This window comes from Panthera pardus, unplaced genomic scaffold (assembly GCF_024362965.1).
Source record: "Panthera pardus isolate Hobbes unplaced genomic scaffold, ASM2436296v1 HiC_scaffold_15, whole genome shotgun sequence".
Taxonomy (NCBI): domain Eukaryota; kingdom Metazoa; phylum Chordata; class Mammalia; order Carnivora; family Felidae; genus Panthera; species Panthera pardus.
The window spans coordinates 14,236,511-14,262,856 of NW_026526710.1; the positions used below are offsets into that span (position 1 = coordinate 14,236,511).

Genomic DNA, 26,346 nt, shown 5'->3' on the forward strand with positions numbered 1-26,346 from the left:
CAGAAAATGCCAGCTATCTTACACAAAAGAGTGACAGCACTGCCACCAAGGAAGCAATTCAGGATCCTGATTCAGACTAACGGAAGTAGGACAAAGGTCTATTCCTGGTAGCCATAGGATGACACCCAGCAGCTCATCAAAGCTGTAGCAAGGAAGAAATCTGGGGGCAGGTGGAGTATGTCTGGGTTTAGTTTTGACAACCCTGGAATAGAAAAACCAGCATTCCCAGCTAGATCTTTCAATACATATAAGGAATTCCCTCATCTGCTGTTCCCATGAGATGCTTCTTAAAATAATTAAGCCACAATCTATCAAAGCCCTGCCTGGACAAAAGGCTTTTAAACAGATCATGTTTCAAGCAGTGCTTGGTTTCTCCCTATCAGACTAGCAGAAACCCTCTCCAGGTTTTCTCCATAGAGTCAAAGTTTTTACTCAAAACACAAAATTCCCAGGACAAACAAGCAAAGAACAAATAAGTAGATTCTGCACGAAGAAAGACTAGAAGACTGTGTGGATCTCTGCAGTGGATCTAAGATTTGACCAGCAGAAAAATGGTCTGGAGTCATCTTGTCCCTTGGATGGTCCAAATCAACCGAGACACTGAGAACACCCAAAGAAGACTATTATTTTCAGAAATCAGTCCTGAGCTGGTAAAAATTTCTAGAGGTAATCAATAAAAATGCTACTACCTGTCATTTTCAAAGCACTTGCCATGTGCCAGATTCTGTGCTAACCACTTCCATACATTCCTCCTTTCATCCTGACTATGATGACGCCGTGAAGCACATGCATACAAAGCCTGGGTCCGTCTGCTATTGAAGCCCATAGCCACTATCCTGTACCAACAAGAACTAAACCAGCCTCAAAAAGAATGTAAGAAAAACGAGTTATGCTCTAACTAAATAAATATTACCCAATTTTAACGGGATTAATACAGGATTAGCTGTCAGAAAAAGAGTAACAGTTTACGGTGTGCAAGGGGGTAAGACTGGAAATAAAAAATCCAATCTAGGGGTTCCAGGAATGTTATTGCTGGTCATCCTTTAAGACCTGGCACACATGCTCTTTTCATAAAACCTTCTTTGGCTGGAAACAATGTTTTCCTGAAATGCTTACACCGCTTTCCTGCTCTCCCGGGTATCTGAATTTTTTGCGTGAATTTTAGTTATGTTTGTATATGACAACCTCCACCCGTTACACCACAAGCTCCTTGAAGGCAGACTCTACCTCCAGCTCACACCAGCACAAGAGCCTTGCACAAGGCAAGTGCTCAGTGATTTGTTTCACAATAAGCCTACTATTTGGTTTCATTCATAAAGTCAGACCAAACACACCAAGTATACCACACTGTGAACTCTTCAAAGGCTGTGTGTTCCCAGAGGTTCACAGAAGGCAAACCCTAAATAATGTTTATTTAATAAATCAAACATTTTAAGATTCACTCCTCCTAAAATCCATCACATATTCAAACACTGCCACATTTTAATACCTTTGACAATGATGCTGTTGTTCCAGGTTTTACGAGTTTGCCTCCTGTAGATGCTGAAGAGCTGTTTTCAGGTTTAGTTTTTTCTACTGTTTGTGTTTTGCTTATCCCAGACACTTTAGGCACTGAGCCGACACTCCTGCTTGCTTTCTTCATTCTGGGCTGCCTCTTTGTGATGCATTTACAAGCAAATCTGTGAAAAGAAATGGCACTATACTGAGAACACAACTGGAAGAAAACTCTGTAGAAATTTGTTTCTGAAAAATTTTATTATAAATAAATAAATAAAAAGATAAATAAAACTGTTTGAAAGCTCGATGTTGATGCAGAAAAGAAAAAGCTGAAAAGGTCTTAGACTTAATCAGAATGCACCCCATGTTTAAGGCATCCTCCTTGAATATTACTAGCTTGAAACTATTTTGTGCATTTCAGTTCAGTCATTAAAAAGAATATCCTAGATCTCTAATGGAACTGGCTAAATACAACACAGCATACATTATCTTTGGCATTTAATGAAGCAATAATCAACCTGCCATTTGAGAATTAGCCATTTTACATGTATCTGAGGGTGATCGTATTTTCCAAATTATCCAGCATAGTCTTAATTTCAAATACTTGCTGTGATAGCCTCATAGAAGCCAGGAGAACTTCCCAGAAACTCCAACATTCAGTATCTAAATATATTTCTCAGCTTCTCTCTTTTATCCAGAGGTAGCATCAAAATTCCTTATTGGAGGGGGGAGTACAGGGGGTACCTGGGTGGCTCAGTCAGTTAAGCATCTGACTTCAGCTCAGGTCATGATCTCGAGGTTCATGGGTTTGGGCCCTGTGTCAGGCTCTGTGCTGATAGCTCAGAGCCTGGAGTCTGCTTTGGATACTGTCTCCCTCTCTCTCTCTTTGCCCCTCCCCCACTTGTGTGCACTCTCTCTCTCTCTCTCAAAAATAAATAAACATTTAAAAAAGTCTTTATCATAACATAAACCTTGAGGCACCTGAGTGGCTCAAGTGGTTAAGCATCAAGTCACAATCTCATGGTTTGTAAGTTTGAGCCCTCTTCACTGACAGTGCAGTGCCTGCTTGGGATTCTCTCTCGCTCTCTGCCCCTCTCCCACTTGTGCACTCTCTCTCAAAATAAATAAATAAACTTAAAAAAAAAAAAAACCTTTGGGAAAAAAAGAATATAAATCTCAATTTTTTGGTTCAGAAAACAAGGGCATCTATATTACCTGTAAGGAATGTGGCAAGTCTACCACCTAATGGCTCATACCTGATTTCACAGCTTAGAGGACTTAGAATAACACTGGCAGCACACAAAACTGCACCCAGATAAACCTTTAAATATATTTTTATTAACTAAGCTAGAAAAGCAATCCCTACAGTAAAGCATGTTTGGAAAGATGCCATGGACCAGGCTGGGTAGAGCAATACAATTTACAAAATGAAAGCCTACTTGAATGTAAGAAAGTTTGTGTATGGTGACTCTGAGACACTATAATCAGCACAAAAAGAGGCTATTCTATTCTATGAAGATTTCTACACCCTAATAAAAATAAACTTACAGAAGAACCTTTGGAAAAGAAAAGGCTCTTTCCAATAGCCTTAATGAATACTTTACCTAGACTGAGCTCGAACACTCCAGATTTATCTTGCCTTGGCATAATACAAACTGTACCAACTGGTTTGGTGGCAGGAGCAGTGAGACAGGGTGAAGGGGGCTCTGCTCCACCCTCAACATGATAAGGCCTTTGAGAAAAAGGCACTGTTATTAACAGCAACCAAAACACAGCGACACCTCAGAGACTCTGCTGCCTACCCTTCCTCCAACTTCCTGGTTATTCCTTATAGAAAATATTGTATACAGTAATGATCAAATTATCCACCTTTTTTTTTTTAACGGTTTAGCTTTCTACTTTCTATTCCATTTGAGTAATCTGCCCAGTGGAAGTACTCCCTACAGTTCAGCTCCACCATCTATCTCCTACACCTTCCCAGAGGATACTGAAACTGACCAAGATAGATTCAAGTAGCTTCCCCCTGCCAACCAGCAAGGAATGACACTGGGTCCATCACTAACTCAGAGTACTGTGGAAAACAATCAAGTCCCCAAGAGGCTTTCCTTCAACTTTTCACTTTCTCTTGTTTACCTGTTTGGGTTTTTGTTTTTTGTTTTTTGTTTTTTTGTTGTTGTTGTTTTTCTGTTTTGGGGTGGGGGTAGAGAGACAGAGACAGCATGAGTGGGGTGGGGGCAGAGGGAGAGGGACAGAGAGAATCCTAAGAAGGCTCCACGCTGCCAGCACAGGGCCCAATGCAGGGCTCAAACCCACAAAGCCAGGAGATCCTGACCTGAGCCAAAACTAAGAGCCAGACACTTAACCGACTGAGCCACCCATGCGCCCCTTACCTGCTCTTTTCTAAGTCTCATATCTTGCATATGGCTCCCTGGAGTTTTGTTCTTTTCTTCTCCAAATTCTATGCCTGCACCCCTTTTCTACACCACTCAGACCCTCTGTCATTCTCTGCCTACTTGTCCAACTCCTGCCAAATTAACTTCTCCTAGACAGGCAGCACCCAACAGAACCTACTGCAATGATGAAAATGTTCTATGTGTATTTGTGCTGTCCAACATAGTAACCACTGGCCACTTGTGGCTACTGAGCACTTGAAATGTGGCTAGTGTGACTGAGGAACTTAATTTTAAGTTTCATTTTAACCAATTTAAACTTAAAGGTAGTGGTAGCTACCAAAATGGACAATGTAACAGACTGTCCCTTTCCTGCTACTATCACCTAAAACCTAATGAATTACCACTTTTGACCCACTAGGAAGGCTATAATCAAAAAGATAGATGGTAACAAATGTTGGAAAGAATGTGCAGTAATTAAAACCTTCACATGCAGCATAAAATGATGCAGCTGCTTTGGAAAAGAGTCTAGCAGTTCCATTTCAAATGGTTAAACACAGAGTTACCATACAATCCAGCAATTCTATTCCTGGGTTTATACCCAAGAGAAATAAAAACATTTGTCCACACACAAACTTACGTACAAATGTCCATAGAAAGATTATTCATAATAGCCACAAACTGGAAACAACCCAAACAACCTCAAAAAATTCTCCCAAATTAAACGATAATAGAGCATTTAGATTACTTTTCATTATCAGCATGTATTTGTTACTGGATACATATTACTATCACTTAGTTCTATTTACATGCTTTCTACATACAAAATAACTTTTTGTTTCAATTCCAAATGTCTATCAACTGGTGAAAGATAAAGCAAATATGGCATACCTATTAAATGGAGTATTATTTCGGCATAAAAAAGAAATGAACTACCACTACCAGGGTACCTGGGTGGCTCAGGCAGCTGAGCATTTGACTATTGGTTTCAGCTCAGGTCATGTCGTCATGGTTCCTGGGTTCGAGCCCTGCATCAGGCTCCACGTTATCAGCAGAACCTGCTTGGGATTCTCTCTCTCTGCGCCTCCTCCACTCATTCTCCCTTTCCCTCTCTCTCTCAAAAATAAATAAATAAAACTTAAAAAAAAAAATGAACTACCAACAGAAAGTATAACATGGATGAACCCTGAAATCATTATACCAGGTGAAAGAAACCAGACACAAAGAATCACGTATATATGATTCCATTTATACAAACTGTCCAGAATAGGCAAATTCATAGAGACAGAAAGTAGATAAGAGGTCATCAGAGGCTAGGGTAGCGGAAATGGATACTGACTGCAAATGGACACAAGGCTTCTTTTGGGGGACGAAACATTCTAGACATTCAGTTTTTAAATGGGGGAATTGTACGGAAATATGAATTATATCTCAATAAAGCTGTTACAAAAACAAAACAAACCCTGGGGCTCCTGGCTAGCTCAGGGAAGAGCATGAGACTCTTGATGTTAGGGTTCTGAGTTTGAGTCCCACATTGGGTATAGAGATTACTTAAAAATAAAATCTTTAAAAAAATTAAAAACCTAATAAAAATCAAACAAGGACTTCTAGAAAGTAAATCCCAACACTGTAAAATACCCAATAAGATAAAGAAAAGGACTACAGTCTTGCAAATATCTGAGATGAGGCAAGCAGCACAGCCAAAAGCTTTAAAGATGCTGAGATACATAACTGGTCCAGGCGCCTGGCAGCTTGAGATCTTAGGAGAACTTAGACCAGTGGTTCTCACCCACATTGGACCCAAAGCTCCCTTTCTATAATAAATATGTAAATACCCTTTACTACTGAGTGAAATCCAAAGCTAACCTATTTATTATATACATACAGATGCTTTCTAAAGACATATGTGGCAAATACAACTTTTTAAAAAATGTTTTATTATTTGTGTGTGTGTGTGTGTGTGTGAGAGAGAGAGAGAGAGAGAGAGAGAGAGAGAGAGAGCAAGCATGAGTGGGGGAGGGGCGGAGAGAGAGGGAGACAGAATCTGAAGCAGGCTCCAGGCTCTGAGCTATCAGCACAGAGCCTGACACGGGGCTTGAACCCACCAACTGTGAGATCATGACCTGAGCCGAAGTCGGACGCTTAACCAACTGAACCACCCAGACGCTCCTAAAACTTTTATAAAAATAAAAAATAGAAGTATTCTGTAATAAAATAAATGTGAATTTCAATATGTGAATGTTCAAGCAATACTATGCTAGGAACAAAACAGTCAGAAATCACACCTCCAGGTTAAATCACTGAATTTGACAACTGCAAATAGTCTTGACTTGGGCCTGTGGTGGTACTACAACTGAGATACCATGCCATCTATCATGCATACTATCAATAATATGATTTTCGGGACACCTGGGTGGCTTAACCGGTTGAGTATCTGACTTCGGCTCAGGTCATGATCTCAGGGTTCATAGGTTTGAGTCCTGCATCTGTGCTGACAGCTCAGAGCCTGGAGCCTACTTCTGATTCTGTGTGTCTCTCTCTCTCTCCCCTCCCCCACTCGTGTTCTGTCTCTCTTTCTCTCTCTAATAAACAAACATTAAAATAATAATAACAATAATAATAATAATGTGATTTTCTAAGAGGATGAACCACATTTAGTGTGATAGTCAATTTTATATGCCAACTGACTACACCACAGAGTGCATAAACTTTTGGTCAAATTATCCTGGGTGTAAGGATGTTTCTGAAAGAGATTAACATTTAAATTTAGTTTCCTGACTCCTTGAGTTGGGATGTTGGTCTTTTCCTGTCTTTGGACTCCAACTTGAAAAACTGTATCTTCTTGGCTCTCAAGCCCACCAACTTTCAGACTAGAATTTACACCATCAGCTCTCTTGGTTCTCAGGCCTTCAGACTTGGACCAGAACTTACACTGTTGGCTCTCCTGGGTCTCCAGCTTGCTGACTGCAGATCCTGATACTTCTCAGCTCCATGATCATGTGAGCCAACTCCTTGTAATAAATCTATTTTGGGGGAGCACCTAGGGTGGCTCAGTTGGTTGAGCATCCGACTTCAGCTCAGGCCATGTCATGATCTCACGGTTTATGTGTTTGAGTCCCACATCAGGCTCGCTGCTGTTAGCGCAGAGCAGGCTTCCAATCCTCTGTCCCCCTCTCAAACTGCCTCTCTCTCTCAAAAATCAATAAAACATTAAAAAAAAAAACTTAAAAAGAAAATCTGTGTGTGTGTGTGTGTGTGTGTGTGTGTGTGTGTGTGTGTGTAGATCTTACTGGTTCTGTTCCTCTGGAGAACCCTGAATAATAAACTTGGTAAAGCTGAGAACAAAACAATTTCTCCTCAATGTCTACAGTAACTGCATTCCTGGAAAATTCCAGGAAGTGTAGTTCCAAAACTACAGTTAAAAAATGCCTTCTTTGTGTAAAATCGAATTAGATTCTAGGCTCAGTCATAAGCATTTTTTTTCTATCTATGTAAATTATTCAGCAAGATATTCCAAAGTTGTGGCAGATCACAGGAAAAGTTTGGTTCTATGGAATGGACACTTCATTGAGTCTAGAATTCCATGGCCCCTACCTACTAAATTTCAACAGCAACCACCAACCATTGAGACAACCAAAAAAGCTTCCATGATTTTCTAAAACAACCCCTATCTAAGGACAAAAGTCTTCAAAAACAGATTATAATTCATCAGTAGACCTTGGCCCCTACCTGGTTAAGAAGGGGGAATCACTACCCTCCCTAGAGAGCCTCTAGAGTCCCCTGAGCATAGGAGAGATTACAGAATGGAGGGAAAGGACCAGCACAGTTCACAGCACTTCAAGTGCCTGGAAGTTTAAAAAAGGGGTGGTGTGGTATATGTAAGTAACTACTATCCCTTCCCCAATTCTGTTCAGGGCGTCATGTCAGCACCCACCTCTCATCCAGAGAAGTCAAGGTTCAGGGGGACTAAAAAGCAGACCTCCTCACGGTAGTAACAGTATGGATCCTGTCTCTCTATATATACTAAGAATAATCTCAAACTACAATAAATCCATGAAGTATGTTAGATATCTTTCTCAAACAATATTTCTTAAAAACATCAAAATTGACGCACTGCTCCCAAAATAGGGAAAGGCACTGAAGGCCTTGAGCCGTGCCCTTCCGCCACCCCCCTCCCCGCCCAGCAAAGGGGCAGGCATCATGTCCCAGCTGTGCAGTACCCAGTACAGTTCACTGAATCTTCAAAAGAGCCCACACAGGCCTTGACAGAGGCTCAGAGAGTGTAACTCTCCCTGGGTCAACTATTCTTAAGTGGCGGTAGTCTGAATCCAAACCCCACACCCTACCCACCACCCCATATGGTCCCCAGTGCAACCATACCCAAAAACCTCATCAGGAATGTGCAGTGGTTTTTGGGTTTTTTTTTGTTTTTTTTTTTAACATTTATTCATTTTTGAGAGACAAAGACAGAGTGCAAAGTGGGGTGCGGCAGAGAGAGAGGGAGACACAGAATTCTAAACAGGCTCTAGGCTCTGAGCTGTGAGCACAGACCCAGGGCTCGAACCCATGAACTGAGAGATCATGACCTGAGCCGAAGTTGGACGCTTAACCGACTGAACCACCCAGGCACTCCAGGAATGTGCAGTTTTGATCTGAACAAATATTTCATAAGATATGAACAAAATGTTACAACACTAAAACTACACTGCTCAATCTGCACCTTCTAAATTTATCTACTTGTCCTATGGGTCAGTGTTGGTATTCCTGACCACATTTTTTTTTTCATTTTGAAGGTACTGTCATGTTATTTAATATAAAATCTATAGATTTTTTAGAGCAGAAAATGTATCACCAGTTCTAAATCAGTATATATTAAGTTACAGCTATAAAAGTAAAATTCTAAGCTGCTATTTTTTCATTTAAAATAATTATTTGTTAGGCATGGGCAGAGACACAGCTGCCCTCATTTTTTCAGAAATAACCCTGCATTTAGAGGGCTGCAATCTGGGTGGCCAGAACTCTCACCAGGATGTCCTAGCCCAAGTATGGGCTCCCCAGAACAGGATTTACAGCTCCAGGAGCCCTGCCTAAAGCTAATTACACATGCACAGCCATACAGGAAGCTTGAGCTTCCTTTACATCTACGAGATCACATAATTAAAACCTACTGAGGAAAACAAATAAAGCACCATCTCTTACCTGCCAGATATGGTAGATAAAATACTACTTAAAAATCAAACCACAGGGGCACCTGTCTGGCTCAGTCAGTGGAGCATTTGACTCTCGGTCTCAGGGTCGTGAGTTCCAGCCCCAATTTGGGTACAGAGATTACTTAAAAAAAAAAAAAAAATCAAACCACAGACTCCTAAAAATGGAAAAATATCTTGGAGACCATTTATAGGAAATCCTGCATGAAGCATCACTGACAAAAAATCTTCTAGGTACAAGCATCTACTGTTGGAGGAGACTGACTACTAAAAGTTATGAAGCAAGTCATTGTTTACTCAACATTCAGTGAACACTTACTTTGTGCCATGGGAAATGCCAATTCTCTAGGACACTAGTCAGACAAGGCATAAATAAATGGACACATAAAGATAATTAAGACAAAAATACCCACTTTCAAGGAGCTCACAGTTTAGTGGAAGAAACAAGATACATAAATAGTGAAGACCCAATCCTTCATAAATTTTACCAAAAAAACAAGGTAAGTATATATACAAGGCAGTCCTCGGTTCTGCCTCTGGGGAACCAGTGTGAGGCACACACCTGCCAGAGGTGTGAGAAAGCTTGGGCTCACTTGAAGGACTCTTAAGAACTGGATGTGGCTAGAATACCAAAATATCAAAATGAGGACTGGTGGGGAAGGGCCCAGTGGACCAAACCCTGGCCTTCATCTGACACAGGAAGGCAAACCGCAAATAGATTGTCAGTGCAACCCTAAGTCAGATTTGTTATTTCCTAAAGACAAACCTGGCACTGTTGTGGAGGAGGGACTGAGGGGCATAACGCCATGGCAGGGCTTAGGCAAGAGAAAACCTGATCGGCATCTCTAACTCCCTTCCTCTGACCTGGCTCCAAGCTCTCTACTCAAAACAAAAGTACACTGTCACCCCACAGCTCTCCCAGGATCTGAAGACCACCACAGCACTTCTCTATGCCTGCCTTTCTCCCACATCACTCCCATGAATTTTCAGCCACTCCTTCAGATTCAGCACCATCTGTGTCTGTCCGAAATGTGGTACATGGGCCCCTCGGAACTGGGCACAGATTACACGGATCTGGTCTGGCAAACAGAGATCCTCTTAACTTACAGGAAAAAAACCTGCTTTTCTAGGAGCTACCAGAGGCACATACTGAGTTCATGGCTACCTAATTAATACTCACATTTCTTTTTCACACATACAGACACTAAACTGTTTTTCTTTTTTGCCCTCCCCCCAACATTTCATTATGAAAAATTTCAAACACACGGAAATGTTGAAGAAAGTATAAACACCTCACTTTTCTCCTTTTCATAGCTGTGTAATTTATACTCTGAAAAATTTTCATTTGGTCCGATTCAGCTCAAGGCTGAACAGGGTATCTTAAAATTCTTTTTTTTTTTTTTTTTTTTTTAAACGTTTATTTTTGAGAGAGAGAGAGACAGAGCTCGAGGGAAGAAGGGCCAGAGAGAGAGGGAGACACAGAATCCGAAGCAGGCTCCAGGCTCCGAGCTGTCAGCACAGAGCCCGACGGGGGGCTCGAACTCACAAACCGCGAGATCATGACCTGAGCCGAAGTCGGACGCTTAACCGACTGAGCCACCCAGGCGCGCCGGATATTTTAAAATTCTGACTCTGACTTGAAACTCACAATTCTCCCTCCAACAAGTGCTTTCTTCAACCTAAGTCCCACGACCACTCAGGATCCTTATCTACAATACAAGGAGGCTGGATTCTAGGATCTCAAAGGTACCTTCCAACTCCAAAAAACTTCTAACTTAGTAAAATTCACAGTACTGATGACAATGTTACATAAGACAGGGTAATGACAAAGACCCCTCCGGGTCTCAAAACAGTAGCAGAATAGTGAACTAAAATCAGGAGAGATGGGTGCAACTGTTTCCTCTTCTAGAAGAGGAGCTGATAAAACCTAACTATGGAGTTCTACAAAATAACATGTATAGATGAAGGAAAAGAACAAAAATCCTGACATATTTATTCCAGGAGAATTTACTTTGCCAGCACTCGAAGGTCAGAAAAACAGTGCAACAATCCCAAGGTCAGGGATGGCACTTAATCTCAGTGATTCAGAAACCCCATCCTCCCAGGGCACCTGGGTGGCTCAGTCAGTTAAGCACCCAACTCTTGATTTTGCTCAGGTCATGAGATTGAGCCCCATGTCAGGATCCATGCTAAGTGTGGAGTCTGCCTAAGATTCTCTCTTTTTCTCTCTCTCTCTTTAGTTCTCTGCCCCTCCACCCTTCTTAAAATAAATGAATAAACATTAAAAAAAAAAAAAAACTCCACCCTCCCCAACCACCCACCTATGAAGAGCACACCAATCAAGTTTCAGAAATAATGCCAAAAGAACCTTGAAAATTTATCTTAACTGTCATGATATTACATCAAGAAGGATCCACCCTGCTGGAGAACACAGACTGTCTTGGTAACTACCAGAGAGCTGAGGCCCATCCCTCACTAAGAAGCACCTTCAGCCCTGGCAGAGTGAGGGAAAGGAACCCTTGATGGCACCTACAGGGTCATCCCCTAACTACCTCTTACAGTCACACCTCGATCTTGATACTGTCACTAATTTTTCCTTTGAACTCCTACTATTCACCTCCAATTAGAACCTTTTTTTTTTCCTGTTATGCAAAATGTATTGCTATTTAAAACTATTTAAATTTAATTATTATTTAATTGATATTTTTAAATCTACTGTGCTCCTTTAAAACAACCAGTGATCCCCGAGACTGCTCTACCTTGCATGAGCGAACCTGTATCCCTGGGCAAATTACTCCACCTCTCTGAAATCTCAGTTTCCTCATATGTAAAATGGGCTGCTAATGCTACCTACCTTATAAGGATTTTGAGAGAATTCAATGAAGTAATGAACCTAAAGTGCTTAGCAGGGTTGACAGCCCACAGTATAGATGGATAAATGTGGACTATCATAACGTAAAAGAATACACCGCATGCCCCAAGTATGACTAATGCCTTATTAAAATACAAGCAGCAATTCAAAAGGCACTTTGTAAGAGAAACCCTTTATAAGGAATGACTAAAGACTGTTTATACTCACTACTTACATTAAATTATATACTATTGCACATAGATGTCAACAAACAACACTTGCTGCTGGTTCTTTCCCACTGAAAATTATATATCAGGAAATACTGAAAATACATGGTAGGGAGTTCACTGGAATGATAATCAGGAGACCTGGATTGTGGTTGCAAGCCTGACAAGTCTGCATGAACTTGGTAAGTCATGCTACCTCTAGGAGCCTTGTTTATAAGGCAAGGAGGATGGATTAGGATCTTTCAGAAATTCAAAAATTCTATGCCATAACTTATACCATTCAGAACCAGGAATCAAAACTACTTTTAAAAAGGAAACTGCTGGGCGTCTGGGTAGCTAAGACAGTTAAGCATCTGACTTCAGCTCAGGTCATGATCTCACACACAGTTCATGAGCTCAGGGCCCGCTTTGAGTGAGCCCCGTTTCTCTCTCTCCACGTCTCCCCACCCCCCGCCCCTTGCTCACTTATGCCATAAATAAATAAATAAATAAATAAATAAATAAATAAATAAAACTGCTTATTAATTATTATTTTTTATTCCTATCAATATCCCACTAAAAATCCAAAAAGGGTTTCAACCTAAACAATCTAGGGATGCCTGGGTGGCTCAGTCGGTTAAGCGTCCAACTTCATTCAGCTCAGGCCATGATCTTGCAGTTCGTGAGTTTGAGCCCCCCGTCGGGCTCTGTGCCGATAGCTCAGAACCTGGAGCCTGCTTCAGATTCCGTGTCTCCCTCTCTCTCTGCCCCTCTCCCACTCACATACATTCTCTCTCTCTCACAAATAAACATTTAAAAAAATTAAAAACAATCTAAACGTATTTGTCCCTTATTTTAAAAACTCCGTATTTGAAATGTAGGGATCAATTCAAATTGTAAATTAAGAACAGACTTAAAACCCTGAGGAGAAGGAATCACACAGTCAAGGGAAATTTAGGAAACTAACCACACTGGAGTCAGTAACTACACGTTACTAAATGAATCAAAACCAACAACCAATCTTATCAAAGCATGTGTACTACAAAAAAACAAACAAAACACTGAAAAGAAATTCAGCAAGAAATGTTTTAATTAGATAAATCATAATGCAACATACTGATCCACTGAATTCCTCAACACATGTGTGTTTATAACCCTTCTTTTGTGAACTGACACACAATCAGAGAAGTGCATTTAAAGAGAGACTTGGAGCAAGACTCCATTGAAAAAAGTCAAGACTTACTCAGAGGAAAAGCATGAGCACTGTCAGGTCAAAAAACCGCACGTGTGCAAATGGGCGATACACAAGATACACACAACAGGGACAGGAAGGAGAGAGAAGACTTTGGATGTACAATTCTCTGCTTAGTCTGGATCCATATACAAAAGTCCATTACTGCCCCAAATACTTCAATGCTTACTAAGGAGCTTACTGACAATTATAATGCTCACTATTTTCAAATGCTTATTTTTACTGTTAACACAATACCTTCTCTCTTTTATTTGAGAAAGAGACAATATGTGTACATGCGAGATGGGGAGAGGGGCAGAGAGAGAGAATCTTTACCAGGCTCCAAACTCAGTAAGGAGGTCAACACATGGCTTGATCCCACGACCCTGCAGTCATGACCAGAGCCAAAATCGAGAGTCGGATGCTCAACCGACTGAGCCAACCAGGCACCCCCCTTCTCATTTTTAACACCAATTTTTTAAAGTATATTTATTTAAGTAATCACTACACCCAATATGGGGCTCGAGCTCACTACCCCAAGATCAAGAGTCTCATGGTCTTCTGACTGAGCCAGCCAGGCACCCCAATACCAATTTTATTTCATGCCTAAAATGAGGGTGTGATTATCAACTAATGTGCACATTTAATACAGTAGTCTGTCTTGTTATGGTACTGTTTCCAGAAATCAATGATCCACATTATGACTTAGTGAGGAAAGGTAGCATTAATATCCACCTCTCCTCCACTTCCACCTCCAGCCCTGAGAAGGAAGGAACTTCACCCCTATGTCCTCTTCTTTACCCTAGGGGTGCGCCGCCCTTAAACACCTACATGGTCACAGAAGAAGGAAAAAACAGCTTCCTCTCTGATTTCCCCCACTTTCCCTCCCAGCTTCCTCCTTTCTGATTCTGGCCACACTCTATGAAGGGAGCAGGAGAAAGGCCACACTGACCAGCCATGCCCAACTGGATACTGAAGTTAGCAATAAGGAGCTAATGGTAAGCAGGGCCAGCACAGCCCCCAGGGGAAGGTCAGGGGCCAAGTCAGACTGTAGTGGAATGGGATAAAAAGCTGAATAGATGAAGGATAAAGACCTTTTCAAAACTTTGGCTTTGTTAAAGGGGAGAATGTCAGAGAGTCATGAGGACGTGGAGACACTTTGCTGGTGTTGCTGTTGTTGCCTGGAGACTGTCAGCCTGCCAGCAAGAAAGGTCGGTGCTGCACCAACACACCTGATTCTCATCATTGCCCTACGTGCTGGGAAGGAGGAAGAAACTGGGGTTAGAGAGGTAAACAGCTTGCCCAAAGTCTGAGCTCTTTCCACTAAACCATAACTGACAGACAGGATGCTAAGAAAAGGAGTTAATTATCAGCAACAAAAATTCAAAAGCACAACTCCGTGTCCATGTGTTTTTGGCCAGAGAGAAGCCCACTCATATTAATTTATGATTTTTCTCTATTACTCTACAAGACTTAACACAAGGAAATCTTTAGAAACTAGAAGCTCCCTGGATTTTTCAAATTTAGAACCCTAAGTTTTCATTTTAGTGCTTTCCAAATAATGACAAATCTATTTTTTTCACTTAAATTCCAGTTAGTTAACAGTGTAATACTAGTTGCAAGTGTACAATATAGTAATTCAGCACTTCCATTCCTCACCCCGTGCTCACCACAACGAGTTGCACTCCTTAATCCCCGTCACCGATTCAGCCCATCCTCCCTCCTGCCCACCTCCCCTATGGTAACCATCAGTTTATTCCCTATAGTTAAGCATCTGTTTCTTGGTTTGTCTCTTTTTCTCTTTTCAAAAAACCTAATCTCATATGGAGACCTCTTCAGATCCATTTCTGGAGATCTCTCTTTTTAATACAAGCTGCTGAAAGGCTGTTAAACTGACAATACTTAACATTCCAGACAAGTGACAAGGCTGGAAGAGGACAGCCTGAAAGAATTTCTGGCTACAGTACACAAATGATTTTTCCAGATTTAGTCCAAAACAAATTGGTTCTCAAAGTTCAAACTCCCAGAATGCCAGAAATGTTGAGTCTCCTCTGGCCATTCCCTCCTAAGCCAAAGTCTGTGAATATTTATTTACAAAAAGAAAACGTTTATTCAGGACCCCTTCAAACCATGGCTTTATGCTCAGAGTTTTGGCAGACAGTTACACACTTGCACAATGCTATATTCATAGAATAAACTGTCAGCCATATTTTTAATTAAAAACACCATTTTGACATATTCTTACATTTATAACAAACTCTGATCTGAAACACAAAATGAAATATTTTCTTTGCATTTCACTAATCGTTCAATGTAACAGTGTAAAAAATCCTTTAAAAATAAGCTTGGGGGCACCTGGGTGGCTCAGTTGGTTAAGCGTCCAACTTCAACTCAGGTCACAATCTCATGATTCATGGGTTCGAGGTCTGCATTGAACTTCAGTTCCTCTGGCCACCCCCCCCCCCTGCCCATCCCCTGCAGTTCCTCTGGCCCCCCCCCTCTGCCCATCCCCTGCACTCTCTCACTCTCTCTCTCTCTCAAAAATAAATAAACATTTTAAAGAATAAGCTTACAGGGGAGCCTGGCTGGCTCAGTCAGTGGAGCATGCAACTTTTTAAAAATTTTTTTAGTGTTTATTTATTTTTGAGAGAGAGAGAGACAGAGCGTGAGCAGGGGAGAGGCAGAGAGGGAGACACAGAATCCGAAGAGGCTCCAGGCTCTGAGCTGTTAGCACAGAGACGGATGCAGGGCTCGAATCCACAAACCGTGAGATCATGACCTGATCTGAACTTGGAGGCTTAACCGACTGAGCCACCCAGGTGCCCCAAACGATTCTTGATCTCAGAATTATGAGTTCAAGCCCCCACACTGGGCATAGAGCTTACTTTAAAAAAATTTTTTATAAATTAAAATAAATAAATAATACAAAAAAGCTTAAAATTTTAGATTTGAACCACTTCACTAGAACAACCAAAATGAAAGACAGACTAAGTGTCAGTGAGGACAGGAACACCTGGAACTCTCACACACTGCTGCTACAAGAATACAACTTACTGCTACTCTGGAAAACATTTTGGCAGTTTCTCATAAATTTAAACACATACTTACCAGTACTTCCAACCCCAGGTATTTATCCAAAAGAAATTAAAACACATATCCACACACAAATATTCACAGCGGCTTTTAAAAAATACATACAGGGATGCCTGGGGTGACTCAGTTGGTTGAGCATCCGACTCTTGATTTTGGCTCCAGTCTTGATCCCAGGGCAATGGGATTGAGCCCCAAGTCTGTCTCCGTGCTAGGTGGGAGCCTGCTTAAGATCCTTTCTCTCTCTCTCTCCCTCTGCCCCTTCCCTGACCTGCGCTCTCTAAAATAAAATTTAAAATTTAAAAAGTTAAAAGTCAAAAATAAATACAAAATACAGGGGAGCCTGGGTGACTCAGTCGGTTAAGTGTCCGACTTAGGCTCAGGTCACAAACTCACAGCTTGTGGGTTTGAGCCCCGCATCGGGCTCTGTGCTGACAGCTTGGAGCCTAGAGCCTGCTTTGGATTGTGTCTCCCTCTCTCTCCACCCCTCTCCCACTCACGCTCTGTCAAAAAAATAAGTTAAATAAATAAATAAATAAATAATACACACAATAACTCCAAACCAGAAACAACCCAAATGCCCATCAACAAGGGAATGGATAAACAAACGGTGGTATGGCTATACAACGAAATAAAACTCTGCAAGAAAAAGGAAGAATCCACTGATAACATTCAACAGCATGGATGAATCTCAAAAGCATTATGATAAGCAAAAGCATATGAAACCAAGAGTCAGACACTTGGCCAACTGAGCTGCTGCCGGTTGAGCATCCAATTCTTGGTTTTGGCTCAGGTCATGATGTCAGGGGATCAAGCCCTGCATCAGGCTCCATGCTGACAGTGTGGAGCCTGCTTGGGATTTTCTCTCTCCCTCTCTCTATGCCCCTCCCCTGCTTGTGAGCGCACATACACACACACACACACACTTTCAAGACAAATAAACTTTAGGGGCGCTTGGGTGGCTCAGTCAGTTGAGCATCCGACTTCAGCTCAGGTCATGATCTCATTGCTTGTGAGTTTGAGCCCCACATCGGGTTCTGTGCTGACAGCTCAGAGCCTGGAGCCTGCTTCAGATTCTGTATCTCCCTCTCTCTCTGCCCCTCCCCTGCTCATGCTCTGTCTCTCTCTCTCAAAAATAAACATCAAAAATTTTTTTTCAAAATAAATAAACTTAAAAAAAAAGCATTATGATAAATGAAAGAAGCCTGATATATTCCATTTACATGAAATTCTACAAAATGCAAACTTTCCTACAGTGACAGAAAGTAGATCAGTGGTTGCTTAGGGGTGGAAGAAGGGGAAATCAATTGAACAAGATACAAGGGAACTTTTGGGGGTTATGGAAATACTCTGTATCTGGACTGAGGTGCTGCCAATATGGCTATATACATTTTCAAACCCCACCAAACTGTACATTTAAAATGGAAGCATTTTTCTGTATATAATCATATTGTAAAGTTCATTTAAAAAAATACAATAAAAAAATTCCTAAATGCTCAATTAAAAAAAGCAAAAATTTAGATCTGAGAATTGTCTTGTCAATAGCACAAAAGAAGTCTTTCTAAACTAGTTAAAACAGATTAGAATTTGAATTTGGTTTGATAAAAATGAAATCTTTTTCAACAAGCATTTCACTAGTTAGATAAAATGAAAATTAATAAAAAGAAATACTAAGGAGTCCTTTTTCCTTCTGTCTACTGAGTACAAGGTCATGGTCTCAATAGTACGCAATTTTGCCCCCTAGAGGACCACTGGCACTGTTGGTAGATATTTCTGGTTGTCATGATGGAGTAGAGCTGTTACTGGCATCAAGCGGGTAGAGGCCAGGGATGCTGTAAACATCCTACAATGCACAGAACAGCCCCTTTCAGCAAAGAACTGTTTGACCCAAAATATCAATAGTGCCAGGACGAAGAAACCTTGGGGTACAGGGATTGGTTTAAGCCTGGAAGGGAAGATGTCTATCTTTCTGCACCTTACCATACACAGGGTCACATTCGCACAGACATTCTGTTGAATTGAGAAAGCAACTCAACAGAATTGGCTGATAGGAAGGGACTGTCCCTGCCACAGGGCCTATTACTACCCTGGATTTCCACCCACATTTCCTGGGAAAGGACAGCTCAAAGAAGGGCTCTCTCTGATCTCCCAGAATGAAATGTGAGAAGGAGCCACAGGTCTCACTGCTTAGCTGCACCTCTTTCTGCAGTCCCCTAGCTGCCTGGCAGAGACTGACCACCCCAGAGGGTATGTATGGCCGAACTCTACCGTTCTCACAACCCTCTGAAACCTCACTGGCAAGAGGAAAAGAAGTAAAACCTGCAGGCCAACTATATGCACCAAGCACTATGCTGGAAACTTCACACACATCATTCCATTCAACTGTCCTTCATCTAAGAAGATGGGTGATTATCAAGTCCACTGTAAAAAGGATAACCTGACCCTTCACAGCTGGCAAATGTACAGCAGGGATCTGAGACGGTCTGATTCCAAAACCTAGGGCATTCCACCACAACTGGGGAACTCTGTGGATTGTCCTTCTTTATCTCAAGGGGTGGCATGTACAGTGAGACTCCAGAGGGCCTTTGGTGTGCTCAATGTTCACAGATGTTTCACTATGGTAGAGTCGTGTCTTGCCAAGACTTACAGCATTCCCTCCTCTCCATCCCCACCACCCCTGCAAGCCCAGCTCCAGCCTATTTCTGTTGGGAAAAAGTATAGCCTGACAACTACCACAGCCTCATGATGTTCTCCCAGACTGCAATGCTCCCACACCACAACTGTTTCTCCACACCGAAGCACAAAGTCCACCCTGCACTCCCCTGTGGCAGGCAATGCCCCACTCCCTGCCTCAGACCAAACACCCCAATGACTAACACACGTCCTCCAGATCTCAGCTCCCACCGACCCTCCCCACCTGGTTTCCTGTTTTACACACAAACATAGCCATGCTTTTCCAAACACCCACACTTCTGCTCCTACCGTTACCTATCCCTGAGAGCTCCTTACCATCTTCTTGCCTGAGAAATAGCTGCTCACATGTCACGTCAAGATTCAGCTCAAATGACATCTCCTGGTACTTCCACTACAGCAATCACTTCACTGTATTTTATCTAGGCAGCATTTGGTACACAATTAGAGCAAAAAAAAAAAAAAAAAAAAAAAATGCTGTTTATCTCAAATTTAAATATAATTGGGCATCTGTATTTTCTCTGGCAACCCTAGGCTTGGCACACAGATCCACAAGTAGGGAGGAAAGGAAAGGCACCAGTAGGGAAGGGAGCAAAAGAACACAAGAAATAATATACAAAGTGAACCACGATGAAAAAGATGAACAGAAGTCTTATGCCATACTCAGCAAGAATATTAAAAGTCCGAATCTCTTTGCTTGACATCAGTCCTCCACAAAACAGCCTGACCTACAATTCCAAAACCAGTCTCTGGGACTCCTCTCCAAACAGCCTAAGTTTAGAGCAGCAGGCCTGTTTCTCTTTCACGAATCCAGCACTGGTCACTCTGCCTTACTCACACAGCTCCCACGAACTGATGTGTTCTCCCCTCAACTCTAATGTCCATTCACTGAAAATGCCTCCTCCTTCAAAGCCAACCTCAAAGGACGAGCACAGCTCATGTACCCTCAAGGTCTAGCTCAGACAACCTATGGCACTGATACCAATGGTCCCCCCCACCTCATGAGGGCCCCAGCCCTTAGACTGTAACTCTTCCAGCAATTACCAACACACCTTCAGATGCAGTTGTATAGAGACTGGTCCCCACACTGAGCGGGGGGGGGGGGGTACAAATACCCACTTATGAGGCAAGGCACTGAGGATACAAATACCCACTTATGAGGCAAGGCAGGGATAAGTATTTAAAGATATCATTTAACAACTGTAAAGAAAATGGAACCAAATACCTGAAAAACAGACAAAAATCAAAGCTATGAGGTGAACAGCCCAAATCTCTGCTGAAAAGGACATGTGTGTCAGAAGTAAATCCTAATAAAGTCTTTCTAGACAGGCCAATTAACCACCTATTACACAGTTCACCGCCTGTTATGAGACAACCTGTAACAGAGTGTAGAACTTCTGTTCACTGATTAGTGGTAGGATAAGGATATAAGACGAAAAAGAGAAAAACAGTGGAAAGCACTTCCTTCTGAGTTCAAAATGTCATAGTCCACACTTCCTTGTTAAAATGCTGAGATACACCATTTAACTCAATTACACTGATTTTGCTGTTGCCAATTTAGGATCATACTGTTTGTCTTCAATGTTCAAGCAATAAACCTCAGTGACATGTCAGAATTTGAATAAACCACAACCAATCTGGTATTAAGAAAATATAACATGTAAAATTTTTTTCTTTTAATGTTTCATTCCAATCTTTTAAAAAGTAAAATTTTAGAGCACTGCTACATGATGTTATTATTAGCAAGTTGAATTTCAGTAAAAGGTTATTAGTAGCATATATTAAGAATAACAGATTCCCAGGGCGCCTGGCTGGCTCAGTTGGTTCAGCGTCCTACTTGGGCTCAGGTCATGATTTCATGGATCGTTGAGTTAAAGACCCGAGTCTGGCTCTGTGCTGACAAGCTCAGAGCCTGGAGCCTGCTTTGGATTCTGTGTCTCCCTCTCTATCTCTGCCCCTCCCTCCTCGTGTGCGCTCTCTCTAAAATAAACTTTTTAAAATTAAAAAATAGTAATAATAACAGATTCCCATACAAGTATCACAGCATCTTACCCCCAACTCAGCAATGGAAATCTTCAAATTCTAATACAGAGCTCTGGAAACAAGTCAAAGAAGAAAGACTTTCAACTTAAGAGGTTGTTTAAAAAATATGGCTGTTTTCAAATCTGAAAAAATCCAGAAGGCAGGAATAGGACTAGTGAACAACAGATATCAAGAGGCAGATTCCGGGACAGCTAATAATCAGAGATGCCCCTACACTAAATGAACTGTCTTGAAAGTAGTTGGATCCTCCTCTTTGCTCTTCAAAAGCCTTCTACTAGTGGGGCTGGGAGGGCTGATTTATCACCAGACATCAGCGGAAATGGGAAGTTCCTACACTAACCTCAGTTAGCTAGGTATCAGATATTCACAATGGTTCATCTCTAAACCATCAGACAGCAGTGGGATAAATTCAATTATTTTAAAAAGCATTGTATGGTAGTATGGCAGGAAGAATTCTCCTAGCTTACTTTCTCACTTGCTTGTAACTTGATGCAATCTTTTTTTTCAGTTCAGCTACCCTTACCATCTGAAATCCACCACGCACACTTCTGACACAGCATGGCATGGAGATTTAATCACTGAACAAATATCTAAAGTCTGGGCTTCTGACAAATTTTTTTTTAAGTACATAGACAAAAGATAAACCAGTAACTGCTATGCAAAAATTCATTGGCCATCTGAGAGATAACAGGTCTTTTTCTTCTTGATCTCACTAATCTCTGAAACCACTTTCAAAGATGTGTGGTGACTAAGAGTTCTAATGATCCTTTCTCAGAAGCCATTCTGATGTCAACACAGAACCTACTACCACTGCTTACCACCCTCTCTGCCCATCTGCAGTGTGTAACTCCTTTGGCTATGCAAACACAGTGCCTATGTAGCTTTTTCTATAATCACATGCAACTGGGAACAAAACAAGGTAAGAAACCTGGGTGTTTATCTCCAAGGATATAAACCTGGGTAAGACAGTAAATACTGCATTAGCCTTTCTTCAGAGAATCTCACACTTACAAAATAAACCTCTCTTTAGCCTACCATCCTAGTATACACTCTTCCCTTTTCATTTCCAGTTACAAAACAAAATCTCTGGGTGGCTCAGTCAGTTGAGCGTCTGACCTTGGTTCAGGTCATGATCCCACAGCTCATGATTCGAGCCCCACATCAGGCTCCCTGCTATCATGACAGCACAGAGCCGGCTTCAGATCCTTTGTCCCCCCCCCACCCCCCCCACCTTAAAAATAAATAAACATTTTAAAAAATCTCCCTAGGAATACTATTGGAAAAAATTATAAATTCAAAATTCATTCTTTACTGTCACTTTATTTAAAATAATACAGAAGGAAGGGCACTTGGCTGGCTCAATTGGTACAGCATACAACTCTTGATCTCAGGGTTGTGAGAGCCCCATGTTGGGTGCAGAGATTACTTAAAACCAGAATCTTTAAAAACATAAAATAAAATAAAGTAATACTTGGAGCATGTGGGGGACTCAGTTACTGAGCATCTGACTCTTGATTTTCGACTCAGGTCATGATCTCATGGTTCGTGGGATCAGGCCCCATGTCAGGCTCCATGCTGACAGTGCAGAGCCTGCTTGGGACTCTCTCTCTCTGCTCCTACCACCCCCCACCTGCATGCATGCACACATACACTCTCTCTCTAAAAAATAAAAAATAAATTAAGTAATACAGAAGGAATAAGGATATATTCTAAATGTGAGAAAAATGAACCAAAGAGAATTATCATTAAATATTAGCAAGAGACTGTCCCACTTTTAAGTTTTTTTAATGTTTATTTTTGAGAGTGTGAGTGAGGGAGGGGCAGAAAGAGAGGGAGACACAGAATCAGAAGCAGGCTCTAGGCTCAGAGCTGTCAGCACAGAGCCCAACGTGGGGCTCAAACTCACAAACCGTGAGATCATGATCTGAGCTGAAGTCAGATGCTCAACCGACTGAGCCACCCAGGCGTCCCATGTCCCACTTTGAAAACTTGACTCTGAGTGGCTTAAGGAAAAAGAGGCAAGGAGAAGGGAGGAGGCCCAGCCAAGAGCTCAGGCAAGAAAGGATGCAGAGGGAGGAAGCAAAGAAACGTAAAAGGGGAGAGGATGTTGCTAACAGTGGTCTGGCATCAAGTTTAATCCCCTACTCATCATCCCTCAACACCCAAAGCCTTCATTATTAGGTAGTAGCTTCAAGGGCAGCCCCTCCAATTCTTGGGCAGTTTATGGAGCCAAATGTCAGTACAACTTTAACTACCACTTACCAGAATACCTGCCAAAGCAAAGGGAATAATTTCACCCCTCTTTACACATGAAAGCTCTTCAAATATTTCAGTTACAAGAGAAACAACACCCACCTAAGTCTTCCATTCTCCAGGCTACAAAGTACTGTAGTTCCTTCAACCTTATGACAAATGCATTCTAGTTGAAAGGCAGCAAAAACATAAAACTTTTAATCAGAAACCGTGGCTCAAATCCAAGCGTGGCCACTGGTTAACTCTGTATTTTTAACCTTGTTTCCTCATTTATAAAATTAAGGAAAATAATAGTTGTGCTAACTACCTCAAGATGTGTTGTGAGAGGACCATATTTAATGAAAGATACACATGAAATGTATGCTTTTTCAGCTCTGCTGCTATAGATGCTCAATCGATTCCACAGTACTATTAACATAAACCTCATAAACCTTATGAATTAAATTAGTTTTATAAATAAAGTTTTGGAACCCAACCCAACTAAGCACATGTGTGATGGGAGGAGTCAGAGCAAAGCCAGGAGAGGAAGTGATTAAAAATCCCAGTACAAAATAAACAAACAAACAAACAAACCAGTACAGCTAGACAGCTTTCTGATTGACATTTATATTCTATACTAGACTTTTAAGAAATCCAAAATTTAGGATGCCCGGCTGGCTAGGTTGGGGGAACATGCAACTCTTGATCTCGGGGTTGTGAGTTCGAGCCCCATGTTGGGTGTAGAGATTACTTAAAAAAAGATAACTAAAAAAAACCAAACAAACAAACTTTAGAGCATTTGGGTGGCTCAGTCAGTTACGTGTCAACTCTTGGTTTTGGCTCAGGTCATGATCTCATAACTCCTGGGTTCAAGGCCTGCATTAGGAGCAGTACAGAGCCTCCGGGATTCTCTGTCTCCCTCTCTCTCTCTGCCCCTCCCCCACTTGCTCTCTCAAAAATAAACAAACATTACAAAAAAAACTTTAACATAAACTTCCAGTTTGCATTTTTTTAATTTAAAAACAAGGAACATTAGTAACTGAAATGCCAAAAAACTTTTTTTGCAAAGTATTTTATTAACTACAGTGAAATTCTGGTTATTAATAAATGATTTGCATTCCATGATGATTGAGCTGGGTCTGGCCCAGCAAGCCTTTGAACTGGATAGGTAACAGGAAGGTTGAGTAAATGCGTGTCTAAAGTGTGTATTTCTAACTTCATTTCCAAGTCAAATACAAATATAAAAAAACAAAATCAGAACAGAAATGTTTAACTGCATTACTTCTAGAGCCAACCAAGAGGAGTTAGTGCAGGCCCCACTAGGCTGCATATCAATGTAAATCTGCCCTTGTGGGGAGGACATCTTTTTTCCCTCCAGACCTAACCACTCTAGATGACCCAGATTATTTTCCCTAAGCATCAGCATGAATAATTTAGAGTAGGCTTTACTGTAGGGGCAATTTCAATAATTCACAGGGCAGTATTATAAGTATATAAAAGTTCAGGAAGAAAACAAGACTATCGTGTGGGCCTGGAAGTTTTGCCAAGTCACCCAAAAATCCTCTTGGCTGCACCCATCAAAAACTTCCAACACATATTATATACCTTACATGGCTTTTTGGTCAAGGTTGTTTATTACTGATCACTAGAGTAAGGGGATTTGTATACAATTTATAAATATGCAAACTTTGCTACCAAGGACTTACCCACTTACCTTTCAGGCCTATCAGTTTATCCCCCAGAAAAACTCTGTATCTGCATTATCCAGCTGGTTTTCTATTTTCCCCTTTATGAAAGTTGCTTTTACCTGCAAGGTGAGTAATACTAATACTGACTTACAATAACTTGTAATGTTTAGGGTAATCTAGCCTTTGGTACTTCATATACGCTACTCAGAAACTGCCACAGACTCACACTGCACTGGTAAAATCCTATCTATATTATTTATTTCCCGACTTCCCACCCACTCCCCCACCAGAAAATAGAATTCTCAGAGTGCAGGGGAGTTTGGCTGGTTTGTTCAATGCTGTTGCCCCAGAGCTTAGAACAGTGCCTGGCACTTAACAGCCACTTAATAGATATCTGAACTGATGGAGCGCCTGGCTAGCATAGTTGGTAGAGTATGTGACTTGATCTTGGGGTCTTGAGTTTTACTCCCACAATGGGCATAGAGTTTATTAAAGAAAATGAAAAATAAACAAATAATTATCTCCTGACTTGAAAAACTAATATATTTTTATTATGGATTATTACTAGGAAGTCTTTAATCACGAGTAAGAGTGATACCAGCTAATTTTTTTAAGTTTGTTTGTTTGTTTATTTATTTATTTAGAGAAAGAGGGGCAGAGAGAAAGGGAAAGAGAGAGAATCCCAAGCAGGCTTATTTATTTAGAGAAAGAGGGGCAGAGAGAAAGGGAAAGAGAGAGAATCCCAAGCAGGCTCCACACCGTTAGCATGGAGCCCTACACGGGGCTCAAACTCACGAACCATGAGATCATGACCTGAGCTGGAAGCAAGAGTCAGATACTTAACCAACTGAGCCACCCAGGTACCCAATACCAGCTAATTTAATGGAGCTTCCAGAAGTATTAAGCAAAGAAAACAAGAAGCATGGGTGGTTCAGTTGGTTGAGCATCCAACTCTTGATTTCGGCTAAGGTCATGATCTCATTGTTCATGGGTTTGAGCCCCGCATCGGGCTCTGTGCTGAAGGTGTGGAGTCTGCTTAGGATTCTGTCTCCCTCTTTCTCTCTGCCCTTCCCCTGTTCGCTCGCTGTCTCTCAAAATAAGTGGATAAACATTAAAAAGAAAAAGAAAACAAGAAGCAAAAGTGTCAAAAATATCCCATTTATTTTTTAAAAGTATCCTCCAAAAACCCAATGCTGATGAGAAGGGAAGAACTTGAAACC

General features: G+C 41.3%; 1 protein-coding gene across 3 annotated transcripts in view; it reads right to left on the minus strand.

Moving 5' to 3' along the window:
* SPECC1L (sperm antigen with calponin homology and coiled-coil domains 1 like) overlaps positions 1 to 26,346 on the minus strand; it is a 140,493-nt gene that overhangs the window by 106,042 nt on the left and 8,105 nt on the right. For all 3 annotated transcript variants that reach the window (XM_019467095.2, XM_053902143.1, XM_053902144.1), the window contains one exon: positions 1,490 to 1,679. In XM_019467095.2, the coding sequence (XP_019322640.2) occupies positions 1,490 to 1,642 (153 nt within the window). In that variant the 5' untranslated portion in view covers positions 1,643 to 1,679. The remainder of the gene's footprint in view (positions 1 to 1,489; positions 1,680 to 26,346) is intronic.